General features: G+C 39.1%; 1 protein-coding gene and 1 long non-coding RNA gene across 5 annotated transcripts; both read right to left on the minus strand.

Moving 5' to 3' along the window:
- Window positions 1-1,270: 1,270 nt before the first annotated feature.
- Window positions 1,271-10,578, minus strand: LOC135606326 (uncharacterized). Of its 4 annotated transcripts, none has more exons than XR_010484773.1 (6): window positions 9,332-10,578; window positions 9,055-9,159; window positions 2,239-8,967; window positions 2,082-2,158; window positions 1,716-1,819; window positions 1,271-1,620 (listed from the first exon to the last, which is right to left on the minus strand). It is a non-coding gene; the product is annotated as an uncharacterized LOC135606326 (long non-coding RNA). The 4 variants fall into 4 exon arrangements; XR_010484775.1 differs by having other exon boundaries at window positions 2,239-2,292; window positions 9,332-10,572; XR_010484772.1 differs by having other exon boundaries at window positions 9,055-10,578.
- Window positions 10,579-10,771: 193 nt separating this feature from the next.
- LOC135606327 (uncharacterized) lies at window positions 10,772-13,524 on the minus strand. The gene is made up of 3 exons (XM_065097383.1): window positions 11,721-13,524; window positions 11,292-11,348; window positions 10,772-11,205 (listed from the first exon to the last, which is right to left on the minus strand). Exons 1-3 carry the CDS (start codon window positions 12,739-12,741, stop codon window positions 11,165-11,167), a joined length of 1,119 nt encoding a protein of 372 aa, XP_064953455.1. The 5' UTR covers window positions 12,742-13,524; the 3' UTR covers window positions 10,772-11,164.
- Window positions 13,525-14,610: the final 1,086 nt, after the last annotated feature.

The raw sequence follows: 14,610 nt of genomic DNA on the forward strand, positions 1-14,610 counted from the left end.
GTCTATCATTTTGCCCGAAAGTTAATATTAAAATTGATACAATAACAAATTCCACATCATATCGAAAATAAAAAACTACATATCTTCTACATCCTATATGAATGATAGAAAAGATATTTTCACGACTTTATTCTTCAGCACTTTCTTCTAACATTCTCTTATGCATCCTATATGTGGTCTCAATCACACAATTACATAAAGAAAAGTCGTTAGATTGATAATAAAAAAAATGGAACATGAGAACAATTCTACGCCTTCTTCAATATGATTACCATAAGCATCAAACATCTGACAATTTTAATTATTTAACCACACAATTTGAAGGGATAAGATAACCAAGAAAATTTCAAATTCAAAAGTAAATAAATCAAGACTAGATTGGAATTAATTGCTAAACATGAAACAATCTTTTACTGCTTCAAGTTTTGAAAAAACCAATTCAAAAGATACAAAATTGACATGTGTTACCTTAGGACATGTCTAATGAGAAATATGACACAATTAGTGACAATACCATCATTCCATGCAAGAATACATTCCCAATCTTCAGCTCAGCTGAACCAATTTTTGAACTCATTGTGCAATTGAAATTTTGCAGCCCTTAAGGATCTTTTTCATGCAGAGCGTATCAAAAACCACATCGTCCAAGGATGTCATACATATGCATGGAGAATCTGGTCTATATACAATATAGTTTGCAATCAGTGATTGGTGACAATTGAATGTTACCAAGATCCTTGGAGAAATTGGTCTATGTCCACTATAATATAAAATTATTGTTTTCCTGCAAAGAGTTAAACAAAGGAAAAAAAAGCCCAAGAGCCATTTGACAAATAATTTTGTCAGCATGATCTGGAGTTAATGATAGTGGATATACTGCAGAGAACTAGGGAGATCCACTTATTGACAAGGTAGGTCCATCATATTCATGTTGAATCATTTCAGAATATATCAAAAATTGATAGAATCAGCCAGCTTGATATGAGAAACAAGGCCTGATTTTAATACATGGTTGACTTATGTCCTAGATTTTATCATTAAGATTATAAAACTAGTTGGGTAGGTAAAATAAGTTTCCAACCATCGATTGCTTATTCCTCCAATTTGGGTGTTTATCATGTGCTTGTACTCATATATAAGAAGATGGGACATGCACAAGGACATAACCAGCATGCATACTGCACAAGACAAACAACTTATAGCTACAAAGCAAAGCACATGTATCATTGTTCAACTTATCGCCACAACACAGAGCAACGAAAATGGGACATGCTGGAAAATATGAAAGTTTTACATAAGATTCTCTTCATGTATCATTGTTCAACTCTCACGGATCTCTTAGGTAAAAGGTTTCCAGAGATAGGAAAACAAAATTGCCAAAGTAGTTGAATCACCAAAGACTAATCATATTAAATTCTGCATATGGACACAAAAGCTCATGGAATTGCACAAACAGTTTTATATGAGCACATGAAACATTTGCATTTTTAATTAGCACACAAATCTAGCTTAGGACAATTACCTCTAATACAAGTTTTTCAATCACTTCTTATGGAATCAAATATTCTCCTTCCTCGAGAGAAGTTTGCAGCCTCACCGAAGATAAGGTACCTGGCATGACTGTCACAAATATCAAGTGAATATTCATGCACTAGATATAGTGTTTAAATAAACATGACAGCCTTTATAAAATTACTGAAAAGAAAAACCATTACACGGAATTTCAGCAGAGAAAAAGACCATCTTGTGAACATATCTCCAGCACAGCTTCATAACTTGGCTGAATCATGTCCATCTTGCTGCTTTCAATCAATATATCCTGCAATATTAATGCAATGGTAAATATCACGTATGGCACACACGAAACTGAATAAAATACAACGAAAATAGCATATGCTTTCTATAAACCTTTAATTCCAACAATAACTGATCAGATGAAAGGATCATTTTCATTGTGTCAACATGGAGAAGCATCAATTCTTCCACGTATTCTTATTGTTGCTTCAGGTATACTTGAAAATGGAATTCGATATGAGTATCGATAAAGACACAACAGAAAGATATGAAATATAGGAACCAACCTTCAGGAAAGACATGTCATGTTCATACTTGTCTGCCTGAAGGAAGAGAGACCATCCATGGCCTTTTACACACTAGACTGAATTAGGTCAAGAAACTTCAGGCAAAAGCAGATCCAGATCCATGAATACAGCAAAGCAGAGAGCAAAGAGTACTAACCTTTGTCTTAGCTCTTTAATCTTTGACAGGTATCATGTATCAAGGTGTTGTCATCTGCATATTAGCTGACATTATTGATACCAATCATGATAAAGAAATAAATTCTTCTGATGGTTATATTGCAGAGCATTCAAAACGATTAACCAAGTGCAAGGACGCTTCATATGTGATCAAGGATTCCTTGACCACTTGTTCATTATAAATCTCCAACTTCAAACTGTATTCTCTTTCCAGGTGTCTCTAGATGACATAGTAAGAGTTTTCCAGAAAACACAAAAAGGAAAAATTGCCTCTGTGTAAATTAAGGCCATTCAGAAGAGATCAAACTTTCTTACCAATGACACATTCAATGCAGAGAATCATGGACAACCTCCTCGAATTTATGAAACATGCTACAGATCAAAGAACGTGATATAGTTCAAACTTGTTCAACAAATCTTCTCCAAAGAAGGGAAAAGATAGAGTTAAAGCAACCTCAGTTTCTAGGTAACCATTTTCCACATATGCATTGATACACTTCAAGACTACTGACTAATCCTCTTGTGAGGAAATCATTCTCTTTTAATGCTAGTTATTACTGTATGAAAGAAGTTGACTTCTCAGAAAAACTAGAACTGCCATATCTAAGTGGTAAAACCTCATCTGGGTCTAAAACTGAACAGAGGAGAACTAGAAACAAAAGATGATTTTTTGCATCACTGAAATGGTTTGCCCTCTCAAGCAATCCTGAACTTTTGCTGTTGTTATCAGGAAAACAAAGAACCCCCAAACCTTGATCAGGATTTGTTCTTCATCAAGAATCTCTTCAGCTACTGCTTCCTGCTGGAAGCTAGCCTGCGGTAAGGAATACTTTTGTTGTCGAGTGATATATATATGTATGCAAGTTATAGAATTTACAGCAACAAACATGACAATATCTGATTTCCAAAGTCCTCACAAAAGCCACAGTCATCAATAAACAAAAAAAATCTTCTCAGAGCAATAGAAGAAGATCATTTCCTAGAGTTTAGGGATCATCCATGCTCTAACATTACCTATGACCTCAGCACTATTTAGAAGCAAAGGGGGGTGGCAACAACGATTGGGGTAGAGAGGGCTGAGGGCTGTCTTACGAAGATAGTGAACGGAGAAGATGAGATAGGGGGATTTGTTGAATCTTAGATTTTGATGATGAAACTGTTAGAACCCTTACAGATTCTAAACTTGGGGTTGATCTCTTTAGGGGATCGGCCTCCTTGGAACTCTATAGGGGTTCCTCCCTCTAAGTTGCTGCTCAAAGGCTGCAGAAAAGATTCATCTATTGCTTATCAAAAGAGGTGGAATACATGACTATTTATAGGGCTTCTAAACCCTAACTCCTAATAGGACTCTTACTTAAGACTCCTACTTCTAAACAACTCCTAATAGGACTCCTATTCAAAACTCCTACTTCTAACCAACTCCTAATAGGACTCCTACTCAAGACTCCTATTCCTTTACAACTCCCTATTCTTCTCTAAGAAATAACCTCCTAACCCTAGCCGGCCTCTTCACCTCTTTAATAGGGGTTGGCTTAGGTTGGTTTTACATGAATGTCCCTCCCAATTAGGACTCTCCTAGATAGAGTCCTAACAGACCCACCCTCTTCAAATCAGCCTTATCCTCGAGGCTGACGAACAATGAATTTTGGGAATTTAATCTTCAAGTCATCATAGTTCTCCCAAGTGACATCTTCTGTTAGTAGGTTTGCCCACTGTATTAGCAATTCAGTAGTGGATCGTCGTCGTCGAGTCACGATCCGTCAACCAATAATAGCACTTGGCTGAGTCTGAAGAACTCCTTGGGTAGTCATATTTGGTGGGTGGCTTTGGGCTGTCTCCAAGCACCTATTTACAACTTCCGTTTGGCCGTCGGTTTGTGGGTGATATGCCGTACTCCTTTTCAATTTAGCACCCTGTATATGGAATAACTTTGTCCAAAATCTGCTCGTGAAGATGCAAGTAGAATTTATCATAAGCACAATGTGTCCCTTATAGTGTAATTTTTTGAGTCCCAATTGTAATGAGCCATGGAGCATGGTGCTTCCTCCAATTTTTTTATAATCTTACTAGTATCTGAATCTTCCTGCCATTCCATCTTAATATCCTCAAGGAAGTCGCTGGTCGGAAGTGAAACGGCCGAAACTTCAACTTGCTCGGGTAGCTTCGAAAGCGCATCTGCAAGAACATTCTCTTTCCCTTTTTTGTAAGTTATTTCAAAATCAAATCCAAGAAGTTTTGTAACCCATATTTGCTGCTCAGGGGATGGTATCTTTCGCTCCAAAAAGTACTTGAGGCTTTAATGGTCGGTTTTATTTTGAAATCGTCGACCAATCAAGTAGGGTCTCCACCTCGTTGCTGCGCGCACAATGGCGAGCATCTCCTTATCATATGTTGACTTATTTTGATGGGAGGGAGATAATGCCTTGTTAGTGTATGCGAGTGGTCGACCATCTTGCATGAGAATGGCTCCAATTCTGACTCCAGATGCGTCGACCTCAATAATAAAGGGTCGGTTAAAATCTGGTAGTATTAGCACCGACGTCGTCGTCATGGTTGCCTTAAGTTTGTCGAAGGCAGCGGAGGCTCTGTCCGACCATTGAAAGACATCTTTTTTCAGTAAGGAAGTAAGTGATGCACTGATCTCACCATAGTTTTTCACGAACTTGCAGTAGTAGCCTGTTAAACCCAGAAAGCCATGTAGCAATTTTACGTTCTTCGGGGTAGGCCAGTTTTGCATTGCTTCAATTTTGAAGGGGTCCACTGTCACACCTTCCTCTGATATGATATGCCCAAGATATTCCACCTTCTGTTGAAGAAAGCAAAAATTCGTAATGGTTGTTGTGTGTTCAAAAGGTGGTTTTTGATATGTCTTCTTCGCACACTTATATTTGATGATACCCGGATCAAAAATCCAGCTTTGTAAAGTTTGTGCTCCCTTTCATCTAGTAATTCATTTGCTATTGGAATAAGGTATTTGTCCTTGATGGTTATGCCATTGAGAGCTCAGTAATCAACGCATATTCGCCATGTTCCGTCCTTCTTGCGTACAAGTAGCACCGGTGAAGAATAGATGTTGCAACTTGGCCGAATAACTCATGTTTTGAGCATTTCTTTTACAATCCTTTCTATTTCATCCTTCTGGAGATATAGATATTGATATGACCGAGTATTTGCTGGAGGTTTGCCTGAAAGAATCATTATATAATGATCATGCCGACGGGTAAGAGGTAGGTTGTACGGTTCGTCAAATATATCTGAAAATTTAGTAAGCAAAGGAAGAAGGTTTGGATCTTCAAATTGTATTGGCTCTCCCTTAGTTTGCTGCTCATGTTGTATAAAAAATATGCTACATGCTTTATGCAAAAATTCTCAATTTGTTGTGTGCAAATCGTCGTTATGTCGCCCCCACATTTCCCGTTCAGTATCACCTGTTTCCCCTTACTGTAAAATTTCATAATTAGTTGCATAAAATTCCAAGAAATATCACCTAATGTCGTCAACCATTTAATTATGAACATGGCCTTATGATCATCAGGAGGGAGAAGGAAGAAATATGTAATTATCTCTTGGTCCTACAGCAATAGTTTCTCCTGCGGGCGCCTACGATCATAATTCAAAATCCGTCCGTCGACGACCTTATCGTCAAACCTGCTGCAATTCTCAATAGGTAAGGCCATCTGGATAGTAACCTTACTGTTTATAAAGCTTTTAGAACTGCCTGTGTCGATGAGAACAGTGATCGGTTGTTGTTTGAGAAGGCCTCCAACTTTCATCGTTTCCGGGTTTGAGTAGCCGGCTAGTGCATGTACCGTAACTTCAGTCGGTTGTAGCTCTTCTTCCGCATCTTCTTCTTCATGTTCAAGGCTCTCTTCTGGATGTTCAATGACCTCTTCTTCTATTGGTTCACTCATAAGAAGTCTCCCTTTGCTACAGTGATGCTTACGGCTCCACGGCTCGTCACAATGCCAACATAACCCCTTCGCATATCGCTCCCGAAGCTCTTCTCTTGTTAACCTCTTTGGTGTAGGGACTTGGTCGACAGTAGGGGGGGCTGAGGGCTTCAATATTACTGGTTGAGGAGCGACCCTAGTCCTCCGAGCTTCATGATTTAATTGCTCCTCTTGATGTCGTGCAAAAGAGATGGCTGCCATAAGCGTATACGGTTGTTGCGCTTTAACTTCTCCTTGGATCTCTGGCTTCAAGCCCTCAATGAAGGTCCGCAATAGCTGTTTTTGAGACCAATCATGAGTTTGATTAGATAACCTTTCAAACCAGGTTTGGTACTCTTGAATGGTGGAGGTTTGTCGGATCTTTGCTAGTTGTCCGTCAATATTCTCGTAATCGGTTGGTCTGAAGCGGATCAGTAGTCCTTCTTTGAATTGTCGCCATGAAAGGACTCCATAAGTATGTTCAAACCAATCAAACCACTGTATAGCATCCCCTTCAAGATGTATAGCTGCAATTTTCACCATAAATGCATCCGCGGTTTTATAGTACCGAAAATATCGCTCCGCACGCGAGATCCAACCAATCGGGTCTCCTTCTTGCCATCTAAGGAAATCCACTCTCATGCATGGATAGTTGGGGTTGGTCATAGAGCTTCCCCTCTCTTGGAAGTCATATCTTTGGGCTTGATGCGATTGGGCAAAGCTCTCTCCTTGATGTGATTTCTTCGAGCTTAGTGGTCAGCCCAATCTGAGTTCGGTAAAGAGCGTCCGAATCTTATCCTCCATTCGTGCCTCGAAGGCTTCAAATTTAGCATTGATTACCTCATCAGATGCCATAGTATATGCCACAAAATCTGTGATGTTAAGATCTCTCTTTTGTTGTTGGGTTAAAGGCATGTATTGGCTGAGAGAGCTAATGGTCGAAAGGGTTGGTAGATCGGTGGATGTAGGCTACGGTTTAGGCTTATTTTGTGGCTAATTTAGGTGCAATTTGAGGGTGTGGTTTGGTGGAGTTTTAGGGCTGTAGATGAAAGTTTTGAATCTGTGGTAGATGGTAGCAAAGGTTTGATAAAAATCAGTGGAAGTTGCAGCAAGTATGTGTTGTCTTGTAAGAGTAGAATTGTCGTCGAAGAAACAACGATTTCTCGACGTAAATTCCACCAAAAACTTGAGAGAATTGAGGAGGGAATTGATAGCAAAATCACAGTTTATATGACAGCAAGGATATCTAATTTAATTAAGAAAATTTCGGTAGTATAACAACAAGGAAATTGGTGCAAGTTGCGATTGCAGAATTCTCGTCGAGAAATTTCAACGGGTTACGATAAAAATTTGCAGCAACACAAAATCGTTTTTAGAGATGAATTTCTTAATAGATCAATCATAGATGAAAGCCAAGATGATCTATGAAGTGTATAAGAAATTTCATTCAAAAAAGATTGCAAATAGATGGGTTAAGGCAAAAATATGCAGTTGAAATTTTCTGCAGCACAGATTTTTAAGTATAGCAGATTGGATGTAAAAGATCAGTAGGTTATATTGAGAATTTTTTGATGAAACGAAAGGGAAATCCACTATTAGGAAGTGTCAAAGCTATGATAAAAATTTCGTAGAGATTTGAATAGAAACAACGTAGTATCAAGATCAAACAAACAGTGCTATATGGCTGAAATTTTATAGTGCAGATTTTCAAGTATAGCAGATTAGACGTAAAATATCAATGGTTTATATTGAGAATTTTTTGACAAAACCAAAGGAAAATCTGCTGTTAGGAAGTGTCAAAGATGTCATAAAAATTTTGAAGAGATTTGGATAGAAAAAACACAGTAGCAAGATCAAAAAGACGGTGCAATACGGTTGGAATTCTGCAATGTATCTTTCGTCGTAGAGATGAAAACTTTATGACGAAAAGTTTATGCAGCAATATAGGAATATTTTTTTTGGGATTTTCAAATAAGGATAACTAAATTGCAGCAGCAGTAAGGTAGAAAACCAGAATTTGTTGCAATTCACGGGGAGATCAAAGGATGATCAGTAGTGGTGGAGATGATGGTGGAATTTGGCAACGATCTCTTAAGCAATTGTGGGAATTGCTTTGGGCGGTTGTGGAGAGTTGATGGATGGCTATGGAAGGGCAGCGAGACGCCAAGAACGCTGCTCTGATACCACTAGACCCATGCGATGGTACCGCTTGGGCCACGCAAGGACATCACACTGTGATTGGTCTTCTATATATCACAAATGGTATTGGTGTCACACAAGGACGTCCAAGGTTTTCTTAGCCTTGACGTAGCCTCATGCTCAAGACCACACAATACTTGCTATAGTCCAAGGTAGTGATCGACATAGGTTGACATAGTCCCTACACTATTTCATCTATTTGGACAAACTCATGAAAGAGATCTTGCTTTTTCATTTGTTCATATACATGCTGCTTCAAGTTTTTCATAATAGGCTGAATTCTTGCGAAAAATCGAGGGCTTTCTGGTTGAGTTAGATTGATACTAGAAATTTCAACCAAATATCATTATTTCATCAGGTTTAGAATGTCTTTAAAAAATATAGTTAGATCACTTCTTAAATTTCTAGTAAATACAAGAATGAGTAACAAACGACGCCTTTAAACATTCTTGTCATCATAACACTTTATCGAGGATGATCCCTTTCCCCTGCTTCGTGTTGCTTCCTCTTATGATCCATGGCTTCTCAGGGCCATGTGAAGCCCATAGACCTCAACACTCAGTGTGTGCTTCGTTCTCCCACTATGACATGTAAGAAGCATCATACACACATTAGAGAAGGCAAAGCCTTTCATTTAGCAAAATGTTTAGATTGGTAAAGTAGCTCACAGTCGCAAAGTCCCCACGACCGTCATAGCATTTGTACTGCCATCCAAAGCCTCTCTTCAACATCTCCTCTAGCATTTGTAGACTCACAGAGTATTAAAAGGTAGCCTACAACAAATTTAGAAAAATAATAGACAAAATTCAGAAAGGAGAATATAAATTATGGATACCAAGTTAAAATAGCAGCAAATTTTGTACATAATTAAACATGAGTGAAGTTCTAATAGAACATTGTTGATAACAGAGCTGGCTTAATGCATATTGTAAAAAAAGATGCCACCTCCTTCCACGATGATATTGATGCTAAAAAATACCAGAGCTCATCCTTGTCATTTGATCCTACATTAGAACCAAAAGAGGAGGATCTTTTAATTCAATCCAAATTTCATAGCTATAAACCTTTGTAAACTTTTATTTCAAGCTTTTGATTAAGGCACAAACCAACAACTATGTAACATCAAACCAATATATATTTTTGGGAATTTTTAGGCCATCTGCAGCTGCTTTAAAGCCAGCTAAACTGTTCTAAACTTTGATCTTATTATACATTTAAATCAAAAAAATCTTGAAAATTAATAGATGAAACAATTATTATTTCGTCAAATTATTGTTATCCCAATCATAAATATAAATTGACCATCAATGAAAAGCCCCGTAATTGTTGTCTATATTAAGAAGTCAATCTTGTGTAGACTATGTTATCTTCTGGCTTAAACATAATTATATTAAATATCATTTGTCTAGCCTTTTTGACCTTTTAATAAAAAAAATTATACTGGGTGACCACAGACATCATAAACCTAAAAGGATGGATACCAAGAACATAATGAAATAAAAAAAAAGAGGAAAAGAAATTATACCATATTCTAAACAGGAGATTATCTTACTGGCCCTACTACACTATATAACTTTCCTTTCCTCCAGAAAGCATGAGTGAAAGAGAAATTAGCAATTAGGCAAAAATTTTATAACAAAATGCAAGCACGTGAGAAATTAAAATTGATGGTGCTTTTCAACATCAATTGCCGAGACCGCAGACAACAAAACAATCATCAAAATCAATCAAGATCTAGAGATAAGGTTCTAAGAAACTCTTATAGGGCTCAATGAATGTGAACTTCAGATTTTATATTAAATAAAAAATTAAATAATTCCACATATTGACAATGTCAACAACGATGACATAGAAAAATGCTAAATCCTTAAAGATGGGAAAATCCCATCTCCTTCCTTGTTCAAGAGAAATAAGGCCTTGTTGATTCATCCAACAACTACTTTTCCATAGATTTTCCGAGATACAAAGGTGATGACAAACATCCTTTATCTTGAGGAAGGGCAGAAAAGGGACAAATGAGACGATAATGAGAATGTCTAAGGATTGAGCAAATGAGGCTCAAGAAGGTAGTTGTGGGGAGTTGGGAGGAGGCGAGTGGAGGGAGCCATGGAGAGCAATGGAGACGAAGGGATTTGTCACATTAACATGAAGGGTTTATCTTATTAACATCATGATTTGGTACAAAATATAAATATTACTAAATAATATTATTAACATCATTTTGATCTTTATCGAAAGCCCCGAAGATCAGCGTCACAATGTTTCATGTCAGATTAGATCTAATTCAAATTTGAAACTGTATGGCTCCGATTCACATAATTTTATTTGTTTATTTATAAACTTTGATTTCAGCTCTAATATTTGTGTCACATGGAATAGTTTTATTTTTTTGTAAAAAAATAAAATACACGCCAGCATGGTACTAAATAGTTACAACATAACTCGAACTTTACTAACTCGAATTTTACAACTATGGACAATGCAAATACGTTCTCAAAAAAAAAATACCAATGCTCTAAAAGGCAAATACCTTCTCAAAAATAAACCACACGATCCGAGAGTAACATGACACACGAAAGCCAGTAACACTCCTCAAAAAAAAAAAAAAAAAAAGGAAAAAAAAATCCTTTTCGGATTAAGTGAAGTGGACGTATTCCATTGTTGAAACGTGTTCCAAATCCTCGGGACATTAAGACGCTTGATGAAAGAACTGGGGAAACCATATCTTGAGAAAATTAAATCCTGAACCAACCATTTGTCACGCGGATCACTCTTTTTCTATAAAGTGGATGACAATATATTCCGGAAAAGTAGGAAACCTGCACAAGCACAAATATTATGTCATGATATATTATTTCTCTAGTTAAATGCCAGATAACAAAGGACTAAAGGTGCAAATGCTAACCTCCTACTAGAGTCGCCAATGAAGGCTTGGGCATGATGCTCGGTTCGGATGAGCTTTCTGCGATGGGTCAAAAACATCGACCTTCAGTCACGAACAGTAATAAAACTCCCAAGTGTAGACATAATCTCAAAAAGTTAAGATTTTATCAAATTCGTTGAATAGCTTATATCCATGGTAAATTGCACAGTGAATATTTGCTTGTCAACATATAAATGCTGATAAAAAGTACCATACTTGTCCAGTATATTTAATAAATTGAAAAATATATCCAACTTGTCTTAATTTACTAATTAATTTGGGCATATTGGACACCATATTCCCACGCCGACATTTAAGTTTGGGCATATTGGTCGTCTGACCATTTAAAGAGTCAATTTTAAAAATTCAATGAAAACAAATTCTGAGAGGGAAGTAACCCTACAATCATACCAGGAGTGGCAGCCGCATAGGCAGAGTCACAGTTGGAAGTAGAGTTATAGTGGTGACATAGGCAGATATCAGCATCCGTCCCTTGGTCGTAGCCGCATACGCCACCTGTGGCCTGGCACGCTCCACAGAACCCCTGGTGGTTAGCCGGCAGCGAGTAGGCCACACGAATCCCATAAGCCCAGGCCCCCGGTCCCGCCGCCCGCAGCGGCGCCAAGCTGTAGGCGCTGCTGTACCCCTCGCACCTCAAGTGGCTCACATTGATGGCCCGGATGGCCCCGAACTCCAAGGCGCAGCACTCCGGCGGGCTCACGACCCCATAGGCGGAAGCGGAGGCGGAACCCCTTGGCCTCCTGCTGCTGGGCCCCTCATCCCAGGCGGGGCACCGGTAGTACTCCTCGCAGCCCATGCCGGAGACGTTGCGGCAGGGCAGGTGCTTCCCCTCTGGCGAGGGGAAGCCCTGGAAGAGTGGCGAATCGGCGCGGCAGCCCAGAAGCATGAAGACGTTGTCAGGGTCGGGCTCTAGGTAGGGCGCCCTCCAGGGCTCCACCACGAAGCCATTGCCTAGGCCACCGGGGGAACGCAATAGGGAGTAGCAGTCGGACATGCCAGGGTCGTGTAGGGTGACGCCGCGGTAGGCGTAGTCGATGTCGAGCACACGGTAGGAGCCGGAGGGGATGTGGAGCATGAGGACGCCGTTGATACAATAGAGGAGGTCTCGGAAACCGGAATGGCCGCAACCGGTCCGGAGGGCGAAGGGGAAGTCCACGGTGATGTTGCCGCAGTAGGAGCGACAATACGTGCTGTGGGGGGCAGCGTTGCTATTGACATTGTTGCCTTCGGAGGACGTTGCTACTGTTACTGGGAGAAGGATGAGGCGGAACCACCACCACGGCCACGTCAACATCAACAACAAAGAGAACATGCGACAAAGAAGTCGGAGGAAATTTGCCATGTCCGAGGACGCAGCTTCTGTGGCGATATGTTTGAGGAGGACGTTGAGTCGGGGCTTCGAGGCGGACATGCAGAAATGTGCAAGCCACCGCCACTGGTCCCTTGTGTCGGTGGTGCCACTGTAAACAAAAATACCGGGCGGAGGAGGGCAAAGGGAACATATTCCTTCCTTGGTACGAGAGGAGCAACTAAAGAAAAAGACACGAATCAGCTCTCCGTCCTTCCTTCCGTTGGGTTCAATTTAAGCTTCTTCCTCCCTTTCGGCACGTGACAAGGAAAAGGGAAAGAGAAAGAGGAGGCAGAGGATGATGTCGTCCTCCCTCCGTACTTTTGAATATAAGAAAGAACGATAAAATGAAAGATGTGAAGGAATCACCTTTGCTCCTCAACTTGTCACATAGTTTCCCAGGTAAACTCCCAACAAATAACCCCCTGTCGGACCAGGAGAAGAACAGAAGCACAATCCAAGGCTGCTTCGGGAGAAATGAAATTCCTCCCAAGAAAATTCGAGATCAGATCAGATCAGAGAAATTTCGACCAATCCGATCGACCCAGCCCCAGAAACAATTAGGAAGGCAGTCCCGGAGAAATTAAGAACGGAAAGAACGTGGGGCCAACGGGAGGAAGGGATTCTCTTGTTGCTAATTTCAAAAAGCTTGTGCTTGGAGGATGAAAACAATAAATAATTTAAAAAAAACCATTCATCTAAGTATTATTAATGGAAGGAGTTCGAAAAAAAGAAGAAGAGTTATCATAAGCAATTGAGTTTTAAAAGGTAAAGTCTCAAAGCAGACACTCAATGCGTTAAAAACAATAATCCATTCCGCAAGATCAGAAAAGAGTAAGACTGTCGTTGAGACTTCAAATGAATCCAACAACGATGATAAAGAGTTGTAAAGACTTCAAATGAAAGCAATGCATTTGTTGAATGCATTGGGGGGTCAAGTGATAAAAATATTATATCTTCCAATACATCATTATGAATCAGATTAGTCTTTTTGATAGCTTTTCTTGATTCTCTCATCTCTTAAACTATCCAGAAACTCCATTCCTTCTATTTTTAATAAATTTAATAAATTCAGTGAGACACATTAAGCTACAATTTGAGTTCCAATAAAAAAATATATTTCATTTTTGCATTTGAATATTTGGCCCCATACATCATCTAGATGTATACATGATATATGCCACGCATGTGTGGACATACATGCACGCATGAAAAAAATGCGGATAGGTTGAATGTTACAATTTCTCTTTGACAAAGGAGAAGCTACGGGTTCGCTTCCCACTATCCACCCATGATGAAATAATGTATTCGGACACGATATGAAATAAAAACTAAAATTAAATTCAAACTAATGATGCTAACTACTATGGAACTACACAAAATATAGTCCCATTCCAAGGGTAGAAGTTGCATCTTGTAAGGCTTCTCTTACTCTATTCCCCATGTCTCAAGCTTCTTTATCCAAGATGAGCCTCAAGTTTAGTTTCAAGATTGTCAAATCCTTCACCATCTTCGTTTCTTCATCTTAACCAATGTGGAAACAAGTGAAAGACTCGAGGGAAGGAATCGACAGATGATTCGCCATATTAGACTTGTCATTAGCATGGATTATGATCCAATTGTCAAATCACATGAAACTTCTCAAACAAAAGCATCCGAAGTGAACACAAAATACAGCTAACACATCAGAAACCAAAAGCTCTAGTCAAGAGCGGGCAGCCAAAAAAAAAAAAAAAAAAACAAAAGATTAATGTTAAACTTGAAAAGAGGAAAGGAAGAGACATTAGGAACGGTAATGGAAGGTTGTGAGGAGACCCAAGCTAAGGAATTATTATCCAATGAAAATTAGATACGTAAGAAAAGATGAGAGCAGGGGAATCGAAGGATTAGATCAAAGAAGAGGTGTAGAAGAGGATTTCTCAGGAAGAGACC

This window comes from Musa acuminata, chromosome BXJ2-2 (assembly GCF_036884655.1).
Source record: "Musa acuminata AAA Group cultivar baxijiao chromosome BXJ2-2, Cavendish_Baxijiao_AAA, whole genome shotgun sequence".
Lineage (NCBI taxonomy): Eukaryota > Viridiplantae > Streptophyta > Magnoliopsida > Zingiberales > Musaceae > Musa > Musa acuminata.